Raw genomic sequence first — 26,682 nt, forward strand, 5'->3', positions numbered from 1 at the left:
GAAGACACAAGGAGGACACATGGTGAAAAAGCATGACTCAGATCATCAACATCAACAGATGACTCAGGCAGGAGATCAGCAAAGCTTCAGCAAAGATACTACAGATGAAAGCAAGCCACCTGCTTGCAACCAAAGTTAGAATGAACTGAATAATTTAACCTGGAAAGAAGGGAGTATTTAAGCACCAAGAGAATACTGATGATCAGCATGTGGGTGGAAGGAGAGCTCCTGCTGGATCCAAAAGGGGGAGAGATGAAAATCCAGCAGGAAAGGTACCTATTACAATGAATACTAACAGTAGGGATAATAAAAAGTCGGGGAGCATTTTTCGCAGCCAAACGCTGTGACTTCTATTGCCAGAAACCTCATGACTGTCTGACACCTGTGACACACTCGTAACAACAGGTCAACGATCAGAAACAAGGCGAACTTAGAGAAATTTGACTTTCTGTGACACTTTAAGTACAAAGTTCGGGAAACTTCATGGTGATACATTTGAAGACATAATCAGAGGATAGTGGACACACTGGTTTCATGATTATGAATTGTGTCCAGATATACAATCTGCTATACCAATTCAATATGATTTCAATCCAGTACAAAAAAAAAAGATGTCTGACAGATGATATTCATCGAATGTATACATGTATACCCTTTTTGAATCAGCTTGATAGGCTCTTTAAAAAAACAGAACTTGAACGATGACTTTCCATCTTTCTCCGAAACACTCCTTTGTCTACTCTTCTCTCCTTAGCTACTATACTTGCTCAGTATTTTTACCTCTACGCTCGTTTTTGATGGAATCCATCACCCGGCCTTCTCGAACCAGGATATTTTAGGCCCTTAGATTGACCACAGGTGCCTGACACCTGGCAGTACAGAATGTACAGATCTATTTCCTCCCTTGTGTAACTCTAGTAGGGTGAACTCACCATAAGTATGCCTTCATGCACGTTCACATTATATAAGCTGAGGCAGTGAGAGATGTATGGACATTAAAGAGTATTTCTGGCATTGACTTGCTTGAGCTGTGTCTAATTCAGGACTCTATAAGAATGCACAATGCACGGCTAGCCAAGACTCTCTGGAGAGTTTTGCAAGAAATTTGCTGGAACTGTACAGAGGGGCTGGATTCCAAATTCTGGTTTGTTCTATTTGCGTAAATATCCTCCTACAATTTACAATCATTCTATTAGATGGGGAGGTAAATCTTTTGCATCTGCTTCTCTACATCCTGTTTTTCACTCTGATCTTTTCAAGGAACAAGCTGTGTTGCAACTCATATTTCATCCTCTGTTCAGTGGTCGATAGCTTTCTTGAACACATGTACAGTGCCTTGCAAAAGTATTCACCCACATGGCATTTTTTGTGTTTGGCTACCTCACAACCTGGAATTTCTCCATTGTTTTTTTTGAGGGTTTGCATCATTTTATGTAAAGAACAGGCCGATAACTGTGAACTTCTGGTTTTCATTTTATTGTGAAGCAAACAACAAATCGAACCAAATAACGGAAAACTTCAGTATGTGTAATTATTCACCCCCCTAAAGTCAGTACTTTGTAGGTGCCTCCTTTTGCAGCAATTACAGCTATAAATTGCTTGGGATAAGTCTCTATGAGCTTTCCATATCTTGCGACTGGGATTTTTGCCCATTCCTCAAGGCAAAACTGCTCCAGTTCCTTCAAGTTAGATGGTTTCCTTTGGTGAATCTTGAAGTCTGACCACAGATTCTCAGTTGGATTAAGGTCTGGGCTGTGACTAAGCCTCTTCAATACATTTACATGTTTCCCCTTAAAGCACTCGAGTGTTGCTTTTGCAGTATGCTTTGGGTCATTAGCTTGTTGGAAGGTAAACCCCCGTCACAGTCTCAAATCACTGACAGACTGAAACAGGGGTTGCTCAAGAATATCCCTGTATTTTGCACCATCCATCTTCGCCTCTACTAGGACCATTTTCCCTGTCACTGCTGCTGAAAAAAATCTCCACAGCATGATGCTGCCACCACAATGTTTCACTGTGGGGATGGTGTTCTTGAGGTGATGAGCTGTTATGGTTTGGTGCTAGACATAGCATTTACCTTGGTGGTCAGAAAGCTAAATTTTGGTCTCATCTGACCACAGCACCTTCCTCCATACATTTGGGGAATATCCTACATGTCTTTTGGCAACATCAACAGGAGCTTTCCAATTTTGGCTGTCAGTAAAGGATTTTTTCTGGCCATTCTTCAATAAAGACCAGCTCTATGGAGTGTATGGCTTATTGTGGTCATACGGACAGATACTCCAGTTTCTGCTTGAGATCTCTGCAGGTCTTTCAGGGTTAACCTGGTTTCTGTGCTGCCTCTCTGATTAATGCCCTCCTTGCCCGGACTGAGAGATTTGGTCAACGGCCCTCTCTTGGCAGGTTTGTTGTGGTGACATGTTCTATCCATTTGATGATAATGGATTTGATGGTGCTCTGGGGGATCATCAGAGATTGGGATATTTTTTTTCAGAAACCCAACCCTGACTTGTGCAGTAGTGTTCAAAATAATAGCAGTCCAATATGAATAACCAGATTATTCACTGTTTTTTGGTATAAATTATATTACCACAAACAATTTACCAGTTGGGCGATTCTTAGAAAACTCCAGACTTGGCATTCATGATTTTCAGGTTTTTGAGTCTGTGTATATGAATAATTAATTGAAAGGGGGTGTTAAAAATAATAGCAGTGGAGTTACATTAGTGTGGTCAATCATTCTGTGAAGAAACAGGTGAAAATCCGGTGGCCCTTAATGCTGACTATAGCCCATTTAGAGAATGTACCATTTATGACTACTCTTTGTTTCCTATCTTTTAGCCAATTCCTTACCCAGTTGCATATAGTTTCCCCGAGTCCTCGCTTCTGGAGCTTTAGTATAAGGCTATTATGTGGTACAATATCAAATACCTTTGCAAAGTCCAAATAAATCACATCAGCTGCATTACCAATATCCAGGTTTGCACTTTCCTCTTCAGAGAAACCCAACATGTTGGTTAGACACGATTTATCTTTCATGAATCCATGCTGTTTGTCAGTTATTATATTATCCTCTTTAATATATGTTTGCATGTCATCTCTTAAAATGCCCTCAAAAACCCTGCACACCACTGATGTCAGACTTACCGGATGGTAGTTGCCTGGATCCACCCTCTTACTTTTCTTAAATATCGGTTCCACATCAGCAATCCTCCAATCCTGAGGCACCAACCCTGTTATAATAAGAGTCTACAATAAGGATAAAAAAAGAATCAGGTTCAATGCTGCGCTAGAAACCACATGAATCCAAGGATGTGTATTAACACTAGAAGTCCCAGAAATTTAGAGCTCTCTGGGTTCCAAAGGTAGAAATGTTAAATGACCCCTCTCTGGGACTTCTAGTGTTAAAAACCTTTTCTTTATTTCTGCAGGTCAACACGTTTCAAAGACATATCCATCTTCTTTATCAGGACACAAGAAACAATACTCATGGCTCATAGCTCATGGGTCAGGGAATCCCTTCCCAACCATGATGTATGGGAATCTCATCGGTCGTGAAGCGGTATCGTTGTTGCCTTTCAGTAAAGATGTGTATATATTGACGGATACCAGGATACTTAGATTGCACACAGGTCGACTTTCTTCCAAAAAGCATCTGACTTACGAAGGTAACTGCTTGCACAAGAAAGTTTTAGGGGCTTCATAGCTGAAGGGGTTAATACGTATGCACTTAGCAATTTTTATTTTTTTTTTTACCATAAATTAATTGTTTGCTATATTTTTCACTTCCCCAATGTAGACTATTTAGTGCTGATGCATCACACACAAATCAGATTACAAAAATATTTAAATACAGGCTGTAATGTAACAAATTAGGTAAAAAGCTCAGGGGAGTGAATACTTTCGTAAGGCACTGTAGATCTTTAGTTTGTTGACACAGTAACCACTTTGAGAATGACAAATTATGAAAGATTAAGTACTTTATTTGATAAAAACAAGTCATGAAACTAGAACTTACAGAACTAATTAAAAAAAAGTCTTAAAAAGAGTCTAAGCGATATTAGACCCAATACACAACATCTCTAAGGCCACAAATGTCTCCGTGTCAATATTCCGGTTCAGTTTTAGAAATAAAGTCCAGCAATTCAATACAATTTTCAGTTCTTTCTTTATGGATCAATAATCTGGTGTATTCGGTAGTCTTCAAAAACTCCGGAGTAGGGGGTAAACCACTGAGTCTGTGCTGGACTTTTTCCGATCGTTCATATGCGGCTTTGGAAATCTGGAGCAGCGTTGTATCCTGGGGTTGTAGACAGGGGGCAGCTGAGGCTAGGAGCTTTCTGAGATGTTTGGAAAGTAACCTTATGTATATAAGTTTCTCAGCCCAAAAGTTGGCTTCACCTTTCTCGAAGAGGTCATCTTCCACCTGTGAAGACATAGAACATTCGGTTGGTACTGAGATCTAGGCAAACGGTCTTCAGCATAACAGGCACCTAGTCCATCACTGTCACTAAAGAAGGAAAGAACATTCTACGTTATACAAGCCTACAGCTTACAGTGATCCATGAGAGAAGCTTGGTCCAGCCCAGTGTCCTCACAAAGCTTAGTTATTAGCCATGTGGAAGCAAGTGTGGAGGACAGGAGCCCACCTGAAGACATTCCTGGAAGAGCTAGCTGTCATCGGCGTGTACTTCCTATTACATGTGTGTAAGACAGCTTTATTTATCTAGGGATGATATACTGTACCTAAGGACAGGTCCAGACTAAACTTTTTTTTTATATTTGCTCAGGCAGTTATGTATAAACCGTCAGGGCAAACTATTTTTGGTCTGAGGTAACTGTATTTAGAAGCATGGAAATAGGTTTTTGATTTACATCGTTCTTTTTACTTTTTCAATTTCTAATTCTAATACTTTTATACGGCAAGTGACAATATTAAGAGTTCACAAAACTTTTTGAAATAAACCAACAAACAAAAAAGATAAATTGATTCTTTTCACAACCCCAAAATCATTGGCTAAGTGAGACTTTTTATACTGAAGATGAAACAAAATGCGTTGAACACTTGAAGGCAAAAAAAATAGAGCAAAATATTCATTAAGACCATCCGGGCCACTTTCTTCCCATAATGGGGAAGCAGATATTATTGCAGGTGGAAGTAGCGGGGAAGTCCTCATGACATGAAGCAATAAACAGAACTCACAGAAGTGAATGGGCCATCTGTGCATTATTGAAAAGTATCAAAGGGTTGTCCCAATCCAGAGATGACTGGTCTCATATCCATGTGCTCTAATAGGGTTTGACCAAAGAGTATTTAAAAAGGTTTTTCCATGTGAGATTTTTATGACATAACCCACTGCTGGGACCTGCATCCACCTCAAGAACAGAGTCTCATGCGGCTGTGAATGGAGAAGTGGCCATGCATACACGTCAGTTTACATTCATGAGATCCAAAAAGAGTCCAGCATGTCGGAGTCTTTCTTTCTGACTAAATGATTAAGCAGAGCACTTTGGGAGAACTCTGTCCAATCATTAAAGGGAACCTGTCACCATATTTGGCCCCTATAAGCTGCGGCCACCACCAGTGAGCCCTTATATACAAAATTCCTGAATACTGTATATAAGAGCCAGGGTTGCTCTGTAGAATGTAAAAAACACTTTTATAATACTCACCTAGGGGGCGGTCCGGTCCGATTGGAGTCGCTGCTTTACGGTGCCTCCTCTCTGTAGCGAAGGCCGCCCTCCTTCTTCTGAGGCCCGTGTGCATTACGTATGCTATGTCATCCGCACAGGCCGGCATTGTGCTCCTGCGCAGGCAAACTGTGATCTGCCCTGCTGAGGACAAATCAAAGTATTGTAATGTGCATGTGCAGGCAGTTTTTAACCTTTCCTCATGCATGCACATTACAGTACTTTCATCTACCCTCAACAGGCAGATCATAGTGCGCCTGCGCAGGGCGACAATGTTGGCCAGTGTGGATGACATAGACACATTATCCACACTGGGCTGGGTAGAAGGAGAATGGCAACTGCCACAGAGACAAGGCGCCAGACCAGAGAGCAGCGACACCCATCGGACCGTACCGCCCCCTAGGTGAGGATTATAAAAGTGTTTTTACGTTATACAGCGCGGCCTGGGCTCTTATATACAGTATTCTGGAGATATGTATATAAGAGCCCACTGGTGGTGGCCGCAGTTTATAGTCACCAAATCTGGAGACAAGTTCTCTTTAAGGAACCCGTCAATGGAGTTTTGTATTTCCAAGACCCCTGATTTAGGATTATAAGGCTTTGTTGCCATGTTAAGTTTTTGTTGCATTTTTTTCTTGCAGCAAAACCTGCTCTTGTGGCAGTAGAAAAAGCTGTGGTTTTTTTACTGCATTTTTACTGCATCATTTGTTGACAATATGTTTAAAAAAAGTTACATTCACCACAATGCAGTAAAAATGCAGCTTAGTTTTTTCTCTCATTGCTTTCAATAGTGAAAAAAGCAGCAAAAACTAAAAGCAGAGACACGCTTCTTTAAAAAAACGCAGCAGTTTTCCATTTCAGTCAAGAAAAAAAAACAATCGTGTGCATGAGATTTCTGAAATCTCATAGCTTTTGCTGATACTGTAAAAAGCAGCTTTTAATTTGCATGAAACTGATTTAAAAAAAACGCAGCAAAAATGCAATGTGTGAACATAGCCTTAAGCGGGCTTTACACGCTACGAGATTGCTACAGCGATCTCGTTGGGGTCATGGATTTTGTGACGCACATCCGGCCGCTGTAGCGATCTCATTGTGTGTGACTCATAGGAGCGATTTTGGATCGTTGCAAAAACATCCAAAATCGCTCCTCGTTGACATGGGGGTCCGCTCCCAATTATCGCTTCTGTCGCTTGGGCGAAGTTGTTCCTCGTCCTTGCAGCAGCACACATTGATACGTATGACGCCGCAGGAACGAGTAACCTCTCCTTACCTGCCACACGCCAGCAATGAGGAAGGAAGGAAGTGGGCGGGATGTTCGTAACACTCATCTCCATCCCTCTGCTTCGATTGGCCGGCCGCTTAGTGATGTCGCTGTGATGCCGAACGTCCCTCCCCCTTAAGGGAGGGATTGTTCAGCAGTCACAGTGACGACGACGACGACCAGGTAAGTGCGTGTGACGCTGCCGTAGTGATAATGTTCGCTGCGGCAGCGATTACCAAATATCGGCATAACGATAGGGGCGGGTGTTATCACGCTCGCCATTGCTAGCATCGGCTAGCGATGTCGCAGCGTGTAAAGCCACCCTTAGAATCTTTTTTTCCTTGCTAAAAAAGTGCCAAAAAGGGTGTATGGGCCAAAAAATGTAATACTTGATTGTTAAAATATGTACTAATGTTAAGGTGGAAGTTGACGTGACATAACGGATCCTGGAGGTCACGGAGCCCGGACGGTCACTTCATAGGAATGAGCAGACCGCGATAGCGCCGCTCAGAGACAGAATTGGCTGAACAAGGTATTTAGAAAAAGCCTTCCCTATCAGTTTTACAGAGATGTGGCTACTATTGCAAAGTAGTGAACCACCCCTTTAAAAGCACAAAAGTTTTTGGTGAATTATATCAGTGTATTGATTGGACATGCAAACCTGGGCCTATTGGGCCACGTAATAAAATCCAGGCCTCCTTATTGAAAATATCTTTGAAACTTGCAAACTAAAGTAAAATTTAATTGTGGATCGGAATAGTCCTAACATATTATTATTAATAATTAAAAGCTACTCCGAGTCCTAAATAAGTTCTATCTTGCTCCGTAGCCTTCTCGCTGCTGGGGAAAATATAAAACTATAAAGCTTTTCCTGTTTCAGCAGACATTGGGGTAATTCACCATAATCACTACAGCTCTTAAAACACCTATAGTGTTTATGTTTCTTTTTGCCCATTTGCTTTCATTTTGTCATAATAAAAGTTGTGCGAGCCCCCTTGGCATAGAAGCCGATTATTATGTACCCGTATTCATGCCTGCCATATCCTCTTGTAAAATGACTGCATTGGTATGTACAACACCTGTGCGTCTAATTGGTAATATGAAGAACACAACATTTCTTGCTTGTGGGTTACGTCAGGCTTGGTACAGAATGTTCTGGATAATTGTTCTGCGCCGGCTTTTCACACCTCAAGTTTGGTTTATTTAGTAATCCTGTGGACACTGGTCAGCGTAATTACCATTTTTGTGGCTTCGGGATTGCTGAGATCATCTTCTCCTAGTAGCCATTCCAGGAGGATGGTGACACCGTGTGGGACTTGGTTCCACTGCTGAAGAAGCTCGCACAGGATCCCCAACGTCAAGTCCAAAGCCATGGGGGGACTGACTGTACTATACGGAAACCCTGGAGGGAAGAAACAACAAAAACATTAGCAAAAAATGATCATTCCTACAATTTCTTCAGTTCAGCATCTTGGGTTTTTCATTTTAAGACATCAGATGCCAGAAGAGATCCAGTGACCTTTAGGTCTCCGGCATGCAACTTTTAATTAGTGGACTTTTTTAGGTCTCCGGCATGCAACCTTTAATTAGTGGACTCCTTTAGGTCTCTAGCATGCAACGTTTTCTTGGCGGACTCCTTATTAATTGGTGGCCTGCTCCATCGCATGGTATATTTATTGATCTACTCTATTACTTGTACGACACCCAATGAAGTGGATGCCATGCTAAAGCTAAGCCTGGGCTTGCACCAGGTGTAAGTGGGCCCTAAAAATAAGTTGGCACTGCTTGTACATGGACATCCAGAATCAGAGTGTATTCCCTGTTTACCACTTCTCCCAACAAATAGAGGTTTACCAAAATCGCCAGGTGCCGCTAAGCCCAGTTGGCCCTGGCATTGGCCAGATTTGCCAGGCACCGTTGCAAGCCCAAATGTTCCCATTCAAAAGTTTTTCCTATAACTTAAAAAAAATCTAATTGTGATTTACCCTTTACACTGCCCAGGTCCAGCACTGAGTCGCCACTGCTGGTTCTAGTATCTTTTGTGCACAATGTGATAGCCAATCCATGAGTTTGGCGGCTCATGTTGTCTACTCGAGCACAGCCGCTGAGCTCAGTTGGACCCAACGCTGCAGACAACAATAGACACTGAGAGCAGAGGCAAAGACTCAGCACTGGACCCAGGCAGGGTAGGTTAAGAACTAATTTTTTTTTTTACTACTAACAGTGCTTAGAGAAAATAATTATTTGAATAGTCACACCCACATAAAGTCCTATATTAAAAAAAAACACCCCTACACACTAAAAAGGAAAATAAACAAAGCCATTAATTTAACAACTTGTTTGTTGAAGAAAATGCCTTCTGCTGTGATACAAGTAAACTGGAAATACTTCTGTCTATAATATTCCTAATGGTATATTACCATTAGTGATGAGCGAGTACTAAAAAGCTCGGGTGCTCGAAGCTCGGGCCGAGCCTCCCAAGATACTCGTGTACTCGGCCCGAGCAACGAGCCCAATGTTATCCTATGGGAGACCCGAGTATTTTTGTGAAATGACCTCCCGGCAGCATGGAGAAACCCTAAAAATGTCACAAAAGTCTCAGAAGAGTGCTCAAATGACATGGCAACAGCATGGGGAAGACCCCTTGAAGCATTTATCACTCAAAAGTCACAGCTGTGAACAATTTTGTCCGCGTTTTACGCCATTTTTACGGACTCACCAGAAAACCTTCCAAAATGACCCCAAAATGATTTTTCATGGCGGAAATGTTAAGGGCACATACCCAATAGTGAGATAGAGCTGGTGTATGTTACTTTTTGAGATCAATACATGAAAGATTTTACGTGAAAACATTGTGTGGCACTCCGATGTCCCTGAGAAGAGACGTACATGAAGGCCTCTTGAGTCTAATGTGCCCATTTTGAGGAAGTGAGTCTTTGTAGTATTTTCCTTAGCCAGGGCAGTCCTAAATTGTGAGGTTCACCAATGCCCCTGCATACAGACGTGCATGAGGGCCTGTAAACCTGAAGTGCCCATTGGAAGGAAGTGGGTGTATTATAGTATAGCCCTTAGGCAGGGAAGCCAAACATTGGGAGGCTCCACGTTGTCCCTGGATAGAGACGTGCATGAAGGCCTGTAAACCTGAAGTGCCCATTGGAAGGAAGTGGGTGTATTATAGTATAGCCCTTAGGCAGGGAAGCCAAACATTGGGAGGCTCCACGTTGTCCCTGGATAGAGACGTGCATGAAGGCCTGTAAACCTGAAGTGCCCATTGGAAGGAAGTGGGTGTATTATAGTATAGCCCTTAGGCAGGGAAGCCAAACATTGGGAGGCTCCACGTTGTCCCTGGATAGAGACGTGCATGAAGGCCTGTAAACCTGAAGTGCCCATTGGAAGGAAGTGGGTGTATTATAGTATAGCCCTTAGGCAGGGAAGCCAAACATTGGGAGGCTCCACGTTGTCCCTGGATAGAGACGTGCATGAAGGCCTGTAAACCTGAAGTGCCCATTGGAAGGAAGTGGGTGTATTATAGTATAGCCCTTAGGCAGGGAAGCCAAACATTGGGAGGCTCCACGTTGTCCCTGGATAGAGACGTGCATGAAGGCCTGTAAACCTGAAGTGCCCATTGGAAGGAAGTGGGTGTATTATAGTATAGCCCTTAGGCAGGGAAGCCAAACATTGGGAGGCTCCACGTTGTCCCTGGATAGAGACGTGCATGAAGGCCTGTAAACCTGAAGTGCCCATTGGAAGGAAGTGGGTGTATTATAGTATAGCCCTTAGGCAGGGAAGCCAAACATTGGGAGGCTCCACGTTGTCCCTGGATAGAGACGTGCATGAAGGCCTGTAAACCTGAAGTGCCCATTGGAAGGAAGTGGGTGTATTATAGTATAGCCCTTAGGCAGGGAAGCCAAACATTGGGAGGCTCCACGTTGTCCCTGGATAGAGACGTGCATGAAGGCCTGTAAACCTGAAGTGCCCATTGGAAGGAAGTGGGTGTATTATAGTATAGCCCTTAGGCAGGGAAGCCAAACATTGGGAGGCTCCACGTTGTCCCTGGATAGAGACGTGCATGAAGGCCTGTAAACCTGAAGTGCCCATTGGAAGGAAGTGGGTGTATTATAGTATAGCCCTTAGGCAGGGAAGCCAAACATTGGGAGGCTCCACGTTGTCCCTGGATAGAGACGTGCATGAAGGCCTGTAAACCTGAAGTGCCCATTGGAAGGAAGTGGGTGTATTATAGTATAGCCCTTAGGCAGGGAAGCCAAACATTGGGAGGCTCCACGTTGTCCCTGGATAGAGACGTGCATGAAGGCCTGTAAACCTGAAGTGCCCATTGGAAGGAAGTGGGTGTATTATAGTATAGCCCTTAGGCAGGGAAGCCAAACATTGGGAGGCTCCACGTTGTCCCTGGATAGAGACGTGCATGAAGGCCTGTAAACCTGAAGTGCCCATTGGAAGGAAGTGGGTGTATTATAGTATAGCCCTTAGGCAGGGAAGCCAAACATTGGGAGGCTCCACGTTGTCCCTGGATAGAGACGTGCATGAAGGCCTGTAAACCTGAAGTGCCCATTGGAAGGAAGTGGGTGTATTATAGTATAGCCCTTAGGCAGGGAAGCCAAACATTGGGAGGCTCCACGTTGTCCCTGGATAGAGACGTGCATGAAGGCCTGTAAACCTGAAGTGCCCATTGGAAGGAAGTGGGTGTATTATAGTATAGCCCTTAGGCAGGGAAGCCAAACATTGGGAGGCTCCACGTTGTCCCTGGATAGAGACGTGCATGAAGGCCTGTAAACCTGAAGTGCCCATTGGAAGGAAGTGGGTGTATTATAGTATAGCCCTTAGGCAGGGAAGCCAAACATTGGGAGGCTCCACGTTGTCCCTGGATAGAGACCTGTTAGGTTCTTAGTGCCTCCGTGCTTGCATTTAAAAACCGCACGTGTGTGCCTGTTGGTGGCAGCTTTCCGCTGCATTTGTGTGAGTTTTGCACAAACTTGGATATAACACACAAGTCTAGTGAATACACATCAGCACAGCATTGCAAAATGCGCAAGGGCGTTGTCAACGAACAAGGAAGTGGACGTGATGGTGGTGCAGGCAGACACCGAGGTTGTGTGCAAGCTCTAATTTCGCCACAACAAAGGGCCACATCTAGTCGCTCGCACGTCCTGTCCCAAATTCTTGGGGACCGCAGCAGTACACCCCTCTTGAACCAAGACCAGTGTCAACAGGTTGTTAGTTGGATAGCGGATAATGCTTCCAGTCAGATTGGCACCACCACAAACACTCTGTCTTCCACACGGTCAAGTGTCAGTAGCCGTGATACTGCACCGCACATTTCAGAACCTGATCCTCCTTCCTACCACCAGGCCGAGTACACGTCCACGGACATTACTGATCCCACACTTGGACACTCGGAATAGCTGTTCGTTCACGTTTCCATTCACAAATTCTGGCCTCTCGCCAGCTCCTGTTGAAGTGGGCCATGACGAGATTGTATGTACAGATGCACAAATATTTGAGCAGCCACGTTCTCACGAAGTTGGCAACGTGTCTCAACAAGGGGTGGCCGATGATGAGACACAATTGTCAGGAAGTCAGGAGGAGGAGCAGGGTGCGGAAGAGGAAGACGACGTGGTGGATGATCCAGTAACTGACCCAACCTGGCAGGAGGATATGCAGAGCGAGGACAGCAGTGCACAGGGGGAGGGAGGCGTAGCATCACAACAGGCAGTAAGAAGCAGAGTGGTGGCCCCAGGCAGACGTCAGTCAACTGTTCCCCGGAACAACACGACACAAGGTGCCTGTACAAATGTTAGGTCTTCCCGAGTCTGGCTGTAATACTATTGTATGTATTGAGGATTTCGATTGCGTTAGGGCAATGACAACCAGAGACGAGTTCTTGGTGCAAGACATTTATAATATGCAACCAGCAAATATGTACATAAACGGAACAAAAACACAGTAGAACATAAATACAGGAAATACCTTCCAGGGACTGAGCGAAAGGGAATTCCCGGTACCGCGCACCGGACTCCCCCAGGGAGACCACCAACAGCAAACCCCTATACAGGGACTGTCTGGCAATCACCCCAGAAGCCCTAAATGCGCAGCAGCCGGGACACAAAAGGGCAATAGGTAAGTCGAAAAATGTCTGTACGTGATGTGAGTCCAGAGTGGTATTAAACGGAAGGAACCGGGCAGAAGTTCCGACCAAAGACGGCAAACGGAGTCCAGGTACAGCTAGATGATACCAGATGAAGTCCAGAGTCGGTGTCGGTTGTTTTCCAAGAGGATCCGAATAACAATCAGGAACCAAAAGCAGCAGGGCAGGAGCACACAGGAAGCAGTATACTCAGGCACTGGACTAAGCTTTAGGGGCGGCTTTTAAACAGATGGACAGGAAGTAGGGCAACATAACAGAAAACTCCATGTTAACAAAGGGCAAGCTCTTTCAAAAGAAAACTGGAAAACCAGGAACTCTGACACTGGCAGTTTTTTAAGTTGGCTCCAGATGATTCTAAAAAGGCCATTTGCAACACCTGCCATGCCAGCATCAGCAGGGGTACCAAAACTAGCAGCCTGACCACCACCAGCATGATCAGGCACATGTCAGCCAAGCACCCGACTTTGTGGGAAGTACAACAGAGTCGAGGAGCAGTGCTTGCTGATGTCACTGCTACGTCTTCGCTGGTTGTGCATGCGAGCCAATCCCCTGTCCATGCTGCCTGCGAACAAGCCTCCTCCACTCCTGCACCTGCAGTTGCCTACGCAGAAAGAACACCATCATCAAGCACGTCCTTGTCCCAGCGCAACGTTCAGTTATCCATTCAGCAAACCTTTGAGCGCAGGCGCAAATACACTGCCAACACCCCACATGCCACAGTTCTAAATGCTAACATTTCGCGACTGCTTGCGCTGGAAATGTTGCCTTTTAGGCTGGTTGAGACAGAAGCATTCCGCGAACTGATGGTGGCCGCTGTCCCACGTTACTCGGTCCACAGCCGCCACTATTTCTCCCTGTGTGCCGTCCCCGCATTGCATAACTAACCACGTGTCACAAAACATCACACGTGCCCGGAACAACGCTGTTTCAGCCAAAGTCCACCTAACCACAGACACGTGGACAAGTGCATGTGGGCAAGGCCGCTACATCTCGTTGACGTCACACTGGGTTAATATTGTGCAAGCTGGGACCCAGTCTGAGCGAGGGACGGAATACGTCCTTCACACACCAAGTTTTGCAGGCCCTACCTCAGTCAGGGTTTCACACACACTCTACAGCTCCGGAATGTCATGCTCCTCAGCCTCCTCCTCCTCCTGCGCATCCTGATCCACTTTACCCTCCACACCAGTCCCAAGCTGTAAGTGTCGCTGGCGGAGGAGGGGACGGTGCGCTCTCCCACTGCTCGGGTCCGGCTGACGCAGCTCTACGGCTGCTGCTGCTCGTTGGCTCGAGCGATGGCCGGATCCCGGGGACTCGAGCGGCGCTACTCGCCCGTGAGTGAAAAGGGGTGGTTTGGGTTTTGGGGATATTGTCCGTGACGCCACCCACGGTTGTGGTGATTGTGTGGACACCACCGCTGCTCTGGACGGGGATCCCGGGAGCCTGTGACAGGGAGCAGCTTTGTTGTTATTTCTCCCCTACGTGGGTAGGGGGGTTGGTTGTCCCGGGGCCTGGTGATGGGGTAGAGATGGATGACAGGCGGGTTGCGGGGCCTGATGAAGTGCATGGTCGCAGGGGCAGCGCTGTGCCGCACGGCACGGAGGTACTCACTCAGCCCAATGATGATGACACAGTTCAGGGTAAAACAAGTGGCTGGATGGACGGGTCACTCGGACGGCTGCGGTTGTTCCTCCCTGCAGGTTAGTGATGACTGTCTCTCCCTGCACCGAAGTTAAGTGTTGGTAGTGATGGTTTCCCAACGGTAACCCGCTCCCTGACCTGGATATGGGCCGGAGGAGCCCCTTTTGCCCACAGGCGCTGGCCCTGGGAGACGGTTGCCCTTGCCGGTGGCTGTGTCTCCCCTTCACGGTTGTACGGTTGCCTTCTATCTGGACTTGGCTGTTTGGAAACCCTGAGGTCCCCTTCAATAACGGATTTGGCAAATTCACGGCGACACCAAGCCTTGCCGGGATCCGAAAGTCCTCTGCCAATGGTGCTGGCTTCGCTTTGTATACCGGTCCGGTACGGCCGGGTCACCACCCGTCCACGGTCCTTACGGCAGACTCCAATCGGCCTCCACTGCAGACGGTCACCACATCCTGCCAACCTTGCTGTCCTGTCCAGGCCACACACCCGGACCAACTTCAGGCTCTTTGCTGTCACTTTTCTCCTCTCTACTACTTTCCTCCTTCCACTTCCTTAGCTTAACTCTCACTGCCTGTGTTTTCCCTCCTCCTCGGTGGGTGGAGACCAACCGCCTGGCTCCACACCCTGGTGTGGACAACAGCCCCTGGGGAAGGCAACAAGGATTTTGTGTTTTGACTATGATATGCCTGCAGGGAGTGTGGGGTGTTTAAGTGTTGTGCTCTGTGGCCCCTGGCTTGTCCAGGGCGACACAGAAGCACTGCAGCACTGCCTCGGCGAAGCGGCAACAGGCAGTGCTGAAGCTAATCTGCATAGGTGACAAACCCCACAATGCAGAAGAGGTGTGGACAGCTCTGAAACAGCAGGCAGATCACTGGCTCACAACTCTGAACCTAAAGCCAGGAAAGGTGGTGTGTGACAATGGCCGGAACCTGGTGGCGGCTTTGAGGCGAGGCCAGCTGACACATGTTCCATGCTTGGCCCATGTGCTCAACCTCGAGGTTCAGCGGTTTCTAAAGTCATAGTCAGAGCTGTCTGATCTGCTGGTAAAAGTTCGCCGCCTGTCTGCACATTTTCGAAAGTCACCTACTGCTTCAGCCGGCCTTGCCGCCTTAAGACGCCGTTTGCATCTTCCGGCACACAGACTGGTGTGTGATGTCCCCACGCGTTGGAATTCAACTCTGCACATGTTGGTCAGGATATGTGAGCAGAAGAGGGCAGTTGTTGAGTACCTGCATCACCTAAGCCGTCGGGAAATGGGTCAAACTCCACACATAACACCTGAGGAGTGGAGATGGATGTCCGACCTATGCACCATCCGCCAAAACTTTGAGGACTACAACAAGATGGTGAGCGGCGATGACGACATTATTAGCGTCACCATACCGCTTCTCTGCCTTCTAAAATGGTCTCTGCTCAGAAAACAAACATGATGCATTGCAGGCGGAGCGCGATGAGTTTCAGCAAGAAACAGTAGTGGGTGTGGGTGATGATAACACACAGCCCAGCCTCGTCTCATCACAACGTGCAGTGGAGGACTATGACGAGGAGGAGGATGAAGACATGGAGCAACTCTCTGGCCAAATTGAGGATATGACATGCAGTCATATCCTCGGTTCAGCGTGGCTGGCCAGAGGACAGGGTAGATGATGAGGAGGAGGAGGACAGCATGTTCAGTCATCGTGTCGGTCAGGATACTGAAGTGATGGCTGTTAAGAGTCTGGCACACATGGCTGACTTTATGGTAAGCTGCCTGTCTCGTGACCCTCGCGTTAAGAACATCTTGGCCGACAATCATTACTGGTTGGTAACACTGTTAGACCCACGCTAAAAGGAGAACTTTATGTCTCTTATTCCCGAGGCGGAGAGGTCAGGCAAAATGCAGCAGTTCCAGAAGGCCATAGTCACGGAAGTAGGCAAAGCATTCCCCTCACAAAACGCTAGCGGCATAGGTCATGAATCAGTGGACAACCGAGGCGTACAGCCGAGAGAGGCACAAGTCCAATCCGCCAGAGGTAGGGGAACAGTCTTTAAGATGTGTGACAGTTTTCTCAGCCCCTCACGTACCACAGCCCCTGAGGTGCGGGGTAGTGCCACAAGAAATCCTAAGTTTGCCCAGATGCTGAAGGAGTACCTTGCAGATCGAACAACTGTACTCCGACATTCCTCTGTGCCTTACAATTATTGGGTATCCAAGCTGGACACGTGGCATGAATTGGCTCTCTACGCCTTGGAAGGCCTGGCCTGCCCTGCTGCTAGCGTTTTGTCAGAGCGTGTTTTTAGTGCCGCAGGTGGAATCATTACAGATAAACGCACCCGCCTGTCAACTGAAAATGCTGACAAGCTGACTCTGATCAAGATGAACAAGGGTTGGATTGGGCCAGACTTCACCACACCACCAGCAAATGAGAGCGGAATTTAAAGTTTGCCATGTACCTCCACTCACCCATGGGTACACACTTCTGGAGTTTGGCTAATCGCTGGACTGCTCCTCCTTCTCCTCATGCGCCACCATGATGATGACCGTTACAAATTGCAATACTTAGGCCTTTGTTTCAGGTATACCCCCAGTGGTAAATTTTTTCGCCCATTCTTTGCAGAATGGACATTACAACGACAGGAGACCCACTCCTTTGCAATGGGAACAATGTTTTGAGGCCCTCATGCACGTCTCTATCCAGGGACAACGTGGAGCCTGACGCTGCCACCGACTGCCACACACGTGCTGTTTTTAAATGCAAGCACGGACGCAATAAGAACCTAACTGGTTTTTAGGAGCGACAATTACTGAGAAGTCTGACACTATCAGACACTGCTGACTGACGTGTATTATACACTAGACTTGTGCGTTATATAATAGTTTGTGCAAAACGCGCACCTGTACCCTGCCACCGACTGCCACACACGTGCTGTTTTTAAATGCAAGCACGGACGCAATAAGAACCTAACTGGTTTTTAGGAGCGACAATTACTGAGAAGTCTGACACTATCACACACTGCTGACTGACGTGTATTATACACTAGACTTGTGCGTTATATAATAGTTTGTGCAAAACGCGCACCTGTACGCTGCCACCGACTGCCACACACGTGCTGTTTTTAAATGCAAGCACGGACGCAATAAGAACCTAACTGGTTTTTAGGAGCGACAATTACTGAGAAGTCTGACACTATCACACACTGCTGACTGACGTGTATTATACACTAGACTTGTGCGTTATATAATAGTTTGTGCAAAACGCGCACCTGTACCCTGCCACCGACTGCCACACACGTGCTGTTTTTAAATGCAAGCACGGACGCAATAAGAACCTAACTGGTTTTTAGGAGCGACAATTACTGAGAAGTCTGACACTATCAGACACTGCTGACTGACGTGTATTATACACTAGACTTGTGCGTTATATAATAGTTTGTGCAAAACGCGCACCTGTACCCTGCCACCGACTGCCACACACGTGCTGTTTTTAAATGCAAGCACGGACGCAATAAGAACCTAACTGGTTTTTAGGAGCGACAATTACTGAGAAGTCTGACACTATCACACACTGCTGACTGACGTGTATTATACACTAGACTTGTGCGTTATATAATAGTTTGTGCAAAACGCGCACCTGTACGCTGCCACCGACTGCCACACACGTGCTGTTTTTAAATGCAAGCACGGACGCAATAAGAACCTAACTGGTTTTTAGGAGCGACAATTACTGAGAAGTCTGACACTATCTGGACTGTTTTACACTGTGTACACCAGCCCCAGATATGATGAAGGCTGGTATACGGTCACCACTAGGAATGGCTATATATACCCTGCCTGCCTGCCTGTATACTGCTACAATAGTCCTGACAAGGACTCTTCTGGTCACTAGCCTGTATTCCGACCTGGCTATACCCTGCCTGTATATAGCAACAATAGTCCTGAGAAGGACTCTGCTACTGTACTCCGACCTGGCTATACCCTGCCTGCCTGTATACAACTAGAATAGTCCTGAGAAGGACTTTTGGTCACACTGTTTGCAGCCCTGCAACTGAAAAAGCTATAAAGGGCCGCAAAGCTTTCCCTGAATCAGCGACACTCTCCCTACACTCACTGTCAGAATAGCTGTGAGCAGAGCACAGCGCGCCGGCCTATATAAAGGCTCGGTGACGCTGTGCAGGCCGGCCAATCACTGCAATTCCACAACTAACAGGGCTGTGGCATTGCAGTGGTCTGCCAGCCAATCCCTGCATGAGGGCTGGCTCTCAAAAGAGCGCCAACATGCAGAAATGAAGACCACGAGTAAAGCACGAGTATCGCGAGATTACTCGGTCCCCGCCGAGCAGCCCGAGTACAGTGATACTCGTGCGAGTACCGAGTAGTGACAAGCATGCTCGCTCATCACTAATTACCATGTTTTAAAGAAACCTGTGGCTGGGTTTTCCCTATATAAACTATATACATAGGGGTTCACGTATCAAAAGGTGATAGAGACCTCGCCACAGAAGATCAACACTATGCTGCCAAACGTGACTCTGCTAAATACAGACCTGAAAGGGCGTAAATAATTTTGCAATAGTTTATTTCATGTCTTTGAATTGCAACTGGATGAACTCAGCCATGTGTATTCCTGTGGTTTGGCATGAAAGTCACACCTATTTGTTACCGGAGCAGAAGACGACACCGCTCGCAGATGTCGGCAGACCTGCTGGACTCTGTTGCTCACTATGCCACAGGTAATTAATATCCGGCTGTATGTTTACCTTACTGGATAAAAATTTAGACAAAAAAGAAATGTAGAATGTGGTGGATGAGACTCCAGGATATAAACACAATAAATAACACCATCATATGGCCGGTGTATAAATATTTACTAGGAATAACCGTCATACACGTGGGTCCAGACATCTCACTGGTATACAAAGTTTACTACAGAAATTTTACTGCTTTGACTTTGATGCTTTGGGATAAAAAATTATCTATAATCTATGGATCAGTAAATACAAATAACATACGGTATCACAGAGGAAGGACGAACTAATATATTCTTATTGGAAAGATTTCCAAAGTGTCCTGGTGACAGGATCCCCAGCTATAATCTGTCCAATTTGTCCTGCAGCGCCTTCACAGGGAAAATAAAGCATTACATGCCAAAGTGTTAGGTCCTCCAGGGGAGAGCGATTTATAGATGAGGGTTGTGAACTTGGAACATCCTATTAGTATAATTCAAAATCAGTTTTCTAAACTGAAAATCTAAAAAAAATATTTTGCTCAGCGCTTCATCTATAAATCCGATAGTCATTACAATGTGTGAATACTAGAAGCTCGTCTTGTATCCTCCCTCGAGCAGTGAATGGAAATGAAGAAGATCTATCGTTGACCAAATTAACTCAAAGCAAGGCTAAGGGCCCCCATACAGTTTAAATAAAAGTCGTCCGAAACGGGTAATTTTGGAGAGACCAATCGACCATCAGGAGGTGTGGAAAGACTCCCAACTCTCCCCTGACGGGTGACGTTGGGGAAAGAGGATGAACGCTTCCTCTAGCCAAGCACTTTTACATATGTGGAAGTCGGGAGAAACAGCCATTTGTCGAACGAAGATTTGTCAGACAGCCATCATGTATATGGCCAGCTTAAGGCTATGTTCACACGGTTGGAGTGGTTTTGTTAAAGTAGATAACCGACCTCAGTGGCTCTGCCCGACTTGACAGCACAAGCCTCTCAGAGAAACTGATATCACCAATTGAATGCAGGGCTGTCCATGTGACAGCAGTGCCTTAGTCATAACAGTCACCAGGAGCAGCAGCAAAGACTCAGGCCTAGAGATGAGCGGACTTATGGAAGTTCAATTCTAGGGGTGCAGCCAGCCTTTTGAAAAAGTTTGTATTGATACCTGGACTTGACCTGAACCCCAATGGAAGTCACTAATTGGGCAATTTGGGTCTCTGCCCATATGCAGCCAGCCATAAACAGATCACTTCCGGGGGAGGGGTTTTTCCATTTATTTTTTTGAGGTGCACACTACATCCCATCATGCTGTTACCCCCAGTGCGAGCAGATCAAACACTGCAAGTGTCTCGCACTAAGCTGAGCACTGAGCGTACCCGAGCACAGTGATGCTCACACGAGTTGCTTGCATACGGGTAAAGCATCCAAACTGTTTTTTTGTAAAGTCTTTGTTCGGTATGGACACTGAATCTCGGGTTCGCGCATCTCCACTCAGGACCAGGGGAGTGTGAGTACAGGACTTTACTTTCTAAAGCCAACCAGCTGGGGTATTTCTGAAACACCTTTAAGGTTTTCAGAACTTTTGGCAGCAATGTTAGCACAGCATGCAGCTCTATCCTTTCCATAAAAACAATAGAAAGTTCAGTTGGATCTTGTAAATCTTCATGGCTTCCAGTATGAAAGGACTCGCTCTCACTTTGTATATAAAGAGGGGTGCAAAAGTATTTGGACAGGGGCAGAAATTTCATAGTTTGTCCTTGGTACCCCATTACATTGGGTTTGAAACTAGGAACTGTTTAGGAATTACCGTACAACCATTTTTCCAATTCTCTCCATTTTCACAATTTCATGAGTAATTGGACAAACTAATGATTATTACAATACAAATTACTTGGATGTAAAAACTTTATCTGCCTGAATTCTAGAAAACATGGAATCGGAATTAACGGCGCAATAAACCTTAAATTAGTGGATACAGAGATAAATACATTGCCGATAAAACATGACCGGCTTCTCGTCCAGCAGGGCTACAGAAATCTTTGGTATATTCGTTTGTCAATGTTATTACTGGCTCTTTTACATAAGGCAACCTATACATTTAATTGAGCACCAACCAGGATGTTTTTAATTTGCCCCTGGCTAGCTGTTCTGGAAGTGTGCAGGATCTCGGACTAAAATAAATCAGACCACACTTTATTAATCTGTCACTTAAGATCAACCACTGGTGAAGTCCCCCCCCACCCTTTCCCAATTTGCGGCCGGATACTATTATAGCAGTTTAGCTTTTGCTCTGTTTAATGTAGCGATGATTCATATTGTTCGCTTTTGTTTACCTCGATGTAAAGCTTGAACCTCCCTAGTCTTGTTTACCCCATATCCTTCATTCCTGGCTTAGGGGAAACTGATTAGCTTTTGACTGGAAGCCAGTGTAGGAAATAAGAGAGTGATGATTACTTAAGCAAGACTACTATATTAACTCTAATGAGTAGGGAAAAAAACAACAACCAAAACACAAGCATTTGAAAGTGGATCGTGAAGACAGATGAGTTCTAAAAATGAGCTAAAATCACTTTACATGAGATTTCGCAATGTAAATCAAGAGAATTCGACCTTCTCGCTGCATTGCGTCATCACAATTCCTAAGCAGAGTCTTTGCTAAATATGGACCCGAGCGAGAGAATCACCACATGCGAAGACTGGATCATTTCACAATCTCGGCTCTTGCTACGTTCCGATATTACAAACAAACCAGTCAGGCAGTCATTAGTGATGTGCTTCATATTAGCCTTGTAAACAGTTCTAGCAGCAAACATAACACACAAATCTTTACTAATATACGATCTCCCCCAAAGGACGTTGTGCAAAGAGAAAGTGATGGAAGGCAGAACGTGACTCGGACCCGACACGAGGGACAGCCAAGAACAACGCCAGTCACAGCACAGGCAGGCATCCAAACCCAGTGCCTGGACTAGACAGACGCATGGACTACTAAGATGTTTCTTTGTAGCAGACAACGGGGTTCACACGGGTAAATTTAACTAATGTTTTGGGTTTTCGGCAGGATACATGCTGCTTTATAGGTGCATCATCAGATTTTTCCTGTTGATACTCTACTGAAGTCACCTGTCCGCTGCAGTCAATCACAGTGGTCCTACTGGTGGAACGGTGATGTCTCCTCCTATTGACCAGGTAGCATCCTGTGTTGGGATCCATGTTAGTGTCAATAGTCCAGTTTCACTTAGTCTATTTTTTTACTGTTCCAAGCTCCAGTAATTTTTTCATTTTGCCCAGATATTTCCTATAGAAATATTGCTGAAGGACCTCAAGTGAGCAGGCCAAGCTAGAAAACCGTCAACATTAACACAGTTGCAGCTGTTTTGTAGGGAGGGATAAGCTAAAATTCCCCCAAGCCAATGTGTAAAACTAATCAACAATTATCGGAAACATTTGCATGCAGTTATTGCTATAGAAGGAGGTGATCACACGAGATAAAGAAAGCAAAGGTTCACAAACTTTCCAGCATCGCTCTCCTGTGTCTAGAGGTGTTAACTTTCATAGTAATTCTGCTGACACTTGTGGTGTTGTCTTGAAAAAAAAATTGGTTCTGGTTGGAAAAGCGGTGACGAAATAAACTACAACTTTTTTCATACTTCAACGCCTTGATTGACGTCCTATTATATATCCAACAGCAATTTTATCTGTGATTTCCAATTCCTCGATGCCAATTTTACGCTGAGTTTCCCCTTCAGCACACGGAGCAGCAGCAGCTGAGCTTTCATACTACTATAGGAATTGTGCCTATCACAGCGCTCAAAGGTGAGCAAAATGCCACCTTTAGACTACAAAACTGATGGGTATCACCTAGTGTGCACATTTCGCACCTTTGTACCAACATTTACCCCTTTACCAACATATGATGTACTGGAACGTCATATGCTGCTTCCCTGACTTTGATGCATCCTTGCATCTTTGTCGGCAGATGATGGCTGTGATAATCAGCCATCATCTGCCTCCAACAGCTCCACAGAGAGTGGAGCGCCTTTTTATGCTCCCACCAGTGTGCCCCTGACATGATCGTGGGGCGCCAATTGGTTACTATGAAGACCCCAGTGCCTATCAGCAATTCAGAGGTTGGGAAAGCCAAGGGTGAAAGTATAAAAATAAGTATTAAGACATGATGAGTTTTGTCTGGAATATACCACCTTTAATTTATCGAAAATATCTGGTTCTTACATCTGTAACTGAAGAAAAATAAAGTGACCAAATTTAGAGTCAGTTGAAAGTAGATGAAGAAAACCATCCACCCCCACAATTCCACAGGAGGGAAGAGAACATGAAATTCCAAAGATATGAAGTTCTGTCAATACATCAAACTTCGTCCACATGTGTAGTGTCTGTCAGAGACCAATGTGTAATATATCTTGGGGTGGAATTTTAGCAATACTTTTCTTCCTGCACAATCTCTCTCAAGTGTGATATTTATTTTCTTGAGGAACATTGTGTTGTCTTTTCTGGTGACTCCGATACGGAACATGGGCAGCGTTGGCCGCTTTACTTGCTTCTACTTGTTAAAATTCTATCTTTGTCTTTTGTAGATTTCTAAGAAAAAGAGGAGTGATGCAGTGTGATTTCAAGGAATGCAGAGATAAGTCGCTTTCATTGCCTCTCGAGAATTTCGTTTCCTTTTGGATTAATTGTTTTCAGGATCGACGTTTACTCCTCCATTAAAACAGGCCTTTCTGTGAAGTCCCATCTCAAGGCAGCGTCTGATGCACCATGTACGGCATAAATGTATTCTTATGTGAATCGCCATAAAAATTCACCCCATTTCCAATTGTAATAAGAGATTATAAAATATATTGTTCTGAGTAAAATCCTATCATGTCAACAATATGGAGATTTGTAACATCCTGTGTAGACCAGACGTTTTTCCACTTCACATGCCTGATGTCTTGGGGTCATATTTGACTGTGATGTTCCTTCACTCCCTATATATAATCACTCTGCTCTATTCACCTGCATCTTAAAAAATCTCTAAAATTTAACATTTTCTTACCTTTGACTCTGCAAAAACTCTTAAGTGGGCTTCACGCGCTACGATATCGTTAATGAATTATCGTCGGGGTCACGTTGTTTGTGACAAACATCCGGCGTCATTAACGATATCACAGTGTGTGACACTTATGTGCGACCTAAAACGATCGCACATAGTTTGCCGCGGAGAGGTCGTCCTAAAACAAAAAATCGTTTTCTTCTAATTAGCGATGTTGCTCCTCGTTCCTGCGGCAGCACACATCGCTGTGTGTGACACCGAAGGAGCGACAAACATCTCCTTACCTGCCTCCACCGGCAATGCGGAAGGAAGGAGGTGGGCGGGGTGTTTACATCCCGCTCATCTCCGCCCCTCCGCTTCTATTGGACGGCTGCCGTGTGACGTCGCTGTGATGCCGCACGAGGCGCCCCCTTAGAAAGGAGGTGGTTCGCCGGCCAGAGCGACGTCGCAGGATAGGTAAGTCCGTGTGACGGGGGTAAGTGAGGTTATGCGCGACGGGCAGCGATTTGCCGGTGTCGCACAACCAACGGGGGCGGGTACGATCGCTAGCGAGATCGCAGCGTGTAAAGCTCGCTTTACTGTTGCTCTTTTTCTTGGAGTCCCTTTCACGTCTACCATTCTATGATTCTATATCAATGAGAATCATCAAGTAGAAGCTGGATAAACCTATACAGCTCCGGCAAAAATTAAGAGACCATTGCAAAATTGTCAGTTTTTCTTATTTCTCTCTTTATAGATATATTTTTGAGCCAATTTTTGCCAAAGCTGTAGCTGGGATGATTTTGGAATAACTGAACTTGCGGGAAGTTAAACCTGATGGCCCCTTGAGGTCCCTTCCAACTCTACCATTCTATGATTCTTATTCATTCTCGTCTAGATTTTTGCAACTCTCCAGTAATCTGTCTCCTTCTTACTAAACTCTCCCTGGTCCAATCCGGCCTCAATGCAGAAGTTAAGATCATATTCCTCACCAACTGTTACACCAATGCCTCCCCCTTTTGCTAGCCAATGCACTGGTTGCACGTCCACTACAGAGCCCAATATAAACTTATTACTCTCACCCACAAAGTGCTCCACAATTCTGCACCATTCTATATCTCCTCCTCATTTCCGTCTAACACCCATGCCCTCCGTTCCACTAATGACCTAAGACTGACACCCTCTATAATCCAAAACTCCCACTCCCGTCTCCAAGATTTCTTGCGAGCTGCGCCAATTCTCTGGAATGCACTACCCAGGACTATTCGAATAATTCACAATACCAGAGTTTTAAATGTGCCCTAAAAATGCATTTTATTAGACTGGCCTATCACCTCACCTCACTTCTCTAACCTAATTTTGCTCTTACAAAGTCCTTTTTATCATCTGTTATACACCCTCCAAGCACTCAATAGCCCTCTGTATCTGTACTTTACACATACAGGCTGGTGACCGGTTCATGCAGCAATATGTGAATCCCCTATTTATATTGATGGGCGGACGATATGATTCAAGCACTTTTTACCATTTATCTTTTGTGCCCCCCTATTGCCTCATATACTGTAAACTTGCGAGCAGAAAACTCACTCCTCTTGGTATCTGTTGAATTATGTGATTACTCCGTTATGTCTTTTTGTCTGTACCTTCTACAGTATATGTTGACGCTATAGAAATAAAAATTATTTAGATGTCACTGGGTTATTAAAAACCCAGATCATCACATTATTAAAAGAAGTTTTATCATTAGCGACAACCCTTTCATCAGGTGATTGCCCCATGCTTCACTGTTGACCTGTAAGGAAATGGTTTATTTTGCAAGGGGGGAGTTGTAGCCAATAGGACAAGCTAGTATTACATCGCAGTCATTGAAATTAATTTTGACTCATTGGGTCTTGAACAGAAGACTAAAGGCTGCTTTACACGCTTCAATTTCTCGTGCGTTTGGATGAGCGATCGCACCCGCCCCCATCGTTTGTGCGATACGGGCAATTTGTTGCCCGTGTCGCACAAACTCGGTAACCCCCGTCACACGTACTTACCTCCCGAACGAACTTGCTGTGGGCGGTGAACATCCTCTTCCTGAAGGGGGAGAGACGTTCGGCGTAACAGCGACATCACACAGCTGCCGGCCAATAGAAGTGGAGGGGCGGAGATGAGCGGGACGTAAACATCCCGCCCACCTCCTT

General features: G+C 45.4%; 1 protein-coding gene across 1 annotated transcript in view; it reads right to left on the reverse strand.

Annotated features, from left to right (window-relative positions):
• Positions 1–3,984: 3,984 nt before the first annotated feature.
• THADA (THADA armadillo repeat containing) overlaps positions 3,985–26,682 on the reverse strand; it is a 906,435-nt gene continuing 883,737 nt past the window's right edge. The window contains 2 exon segments of the mRNA XM_075341438.1: positions 3,985–4,426; positions 8,191–8,354. Of these exon segments, the coding sequence (XP_075197553.1) occupies positions 4,106–4,426; positions 8,191–8,354 (485 nt within the window). The 3' untranslated portion in view covers positions 3,985–4,105.

This window comes from Anomaloglossus baeobatrachus, chromosome 3 (genome assembly GCF_048569485.1).
Source record: "Anomaloglossus baeobatrachus isolate aAnoBae1 chromosome 3, aAnoBae1.hap1, whole genome shotgun sequence".
NCBI classification, from domain to species: Eukaryota; Metazoa; Chordata; class Amphibia; order Anura; family Aromobatidae; genus Anomaloglossus; species Anomaloglossus baeobatrachus.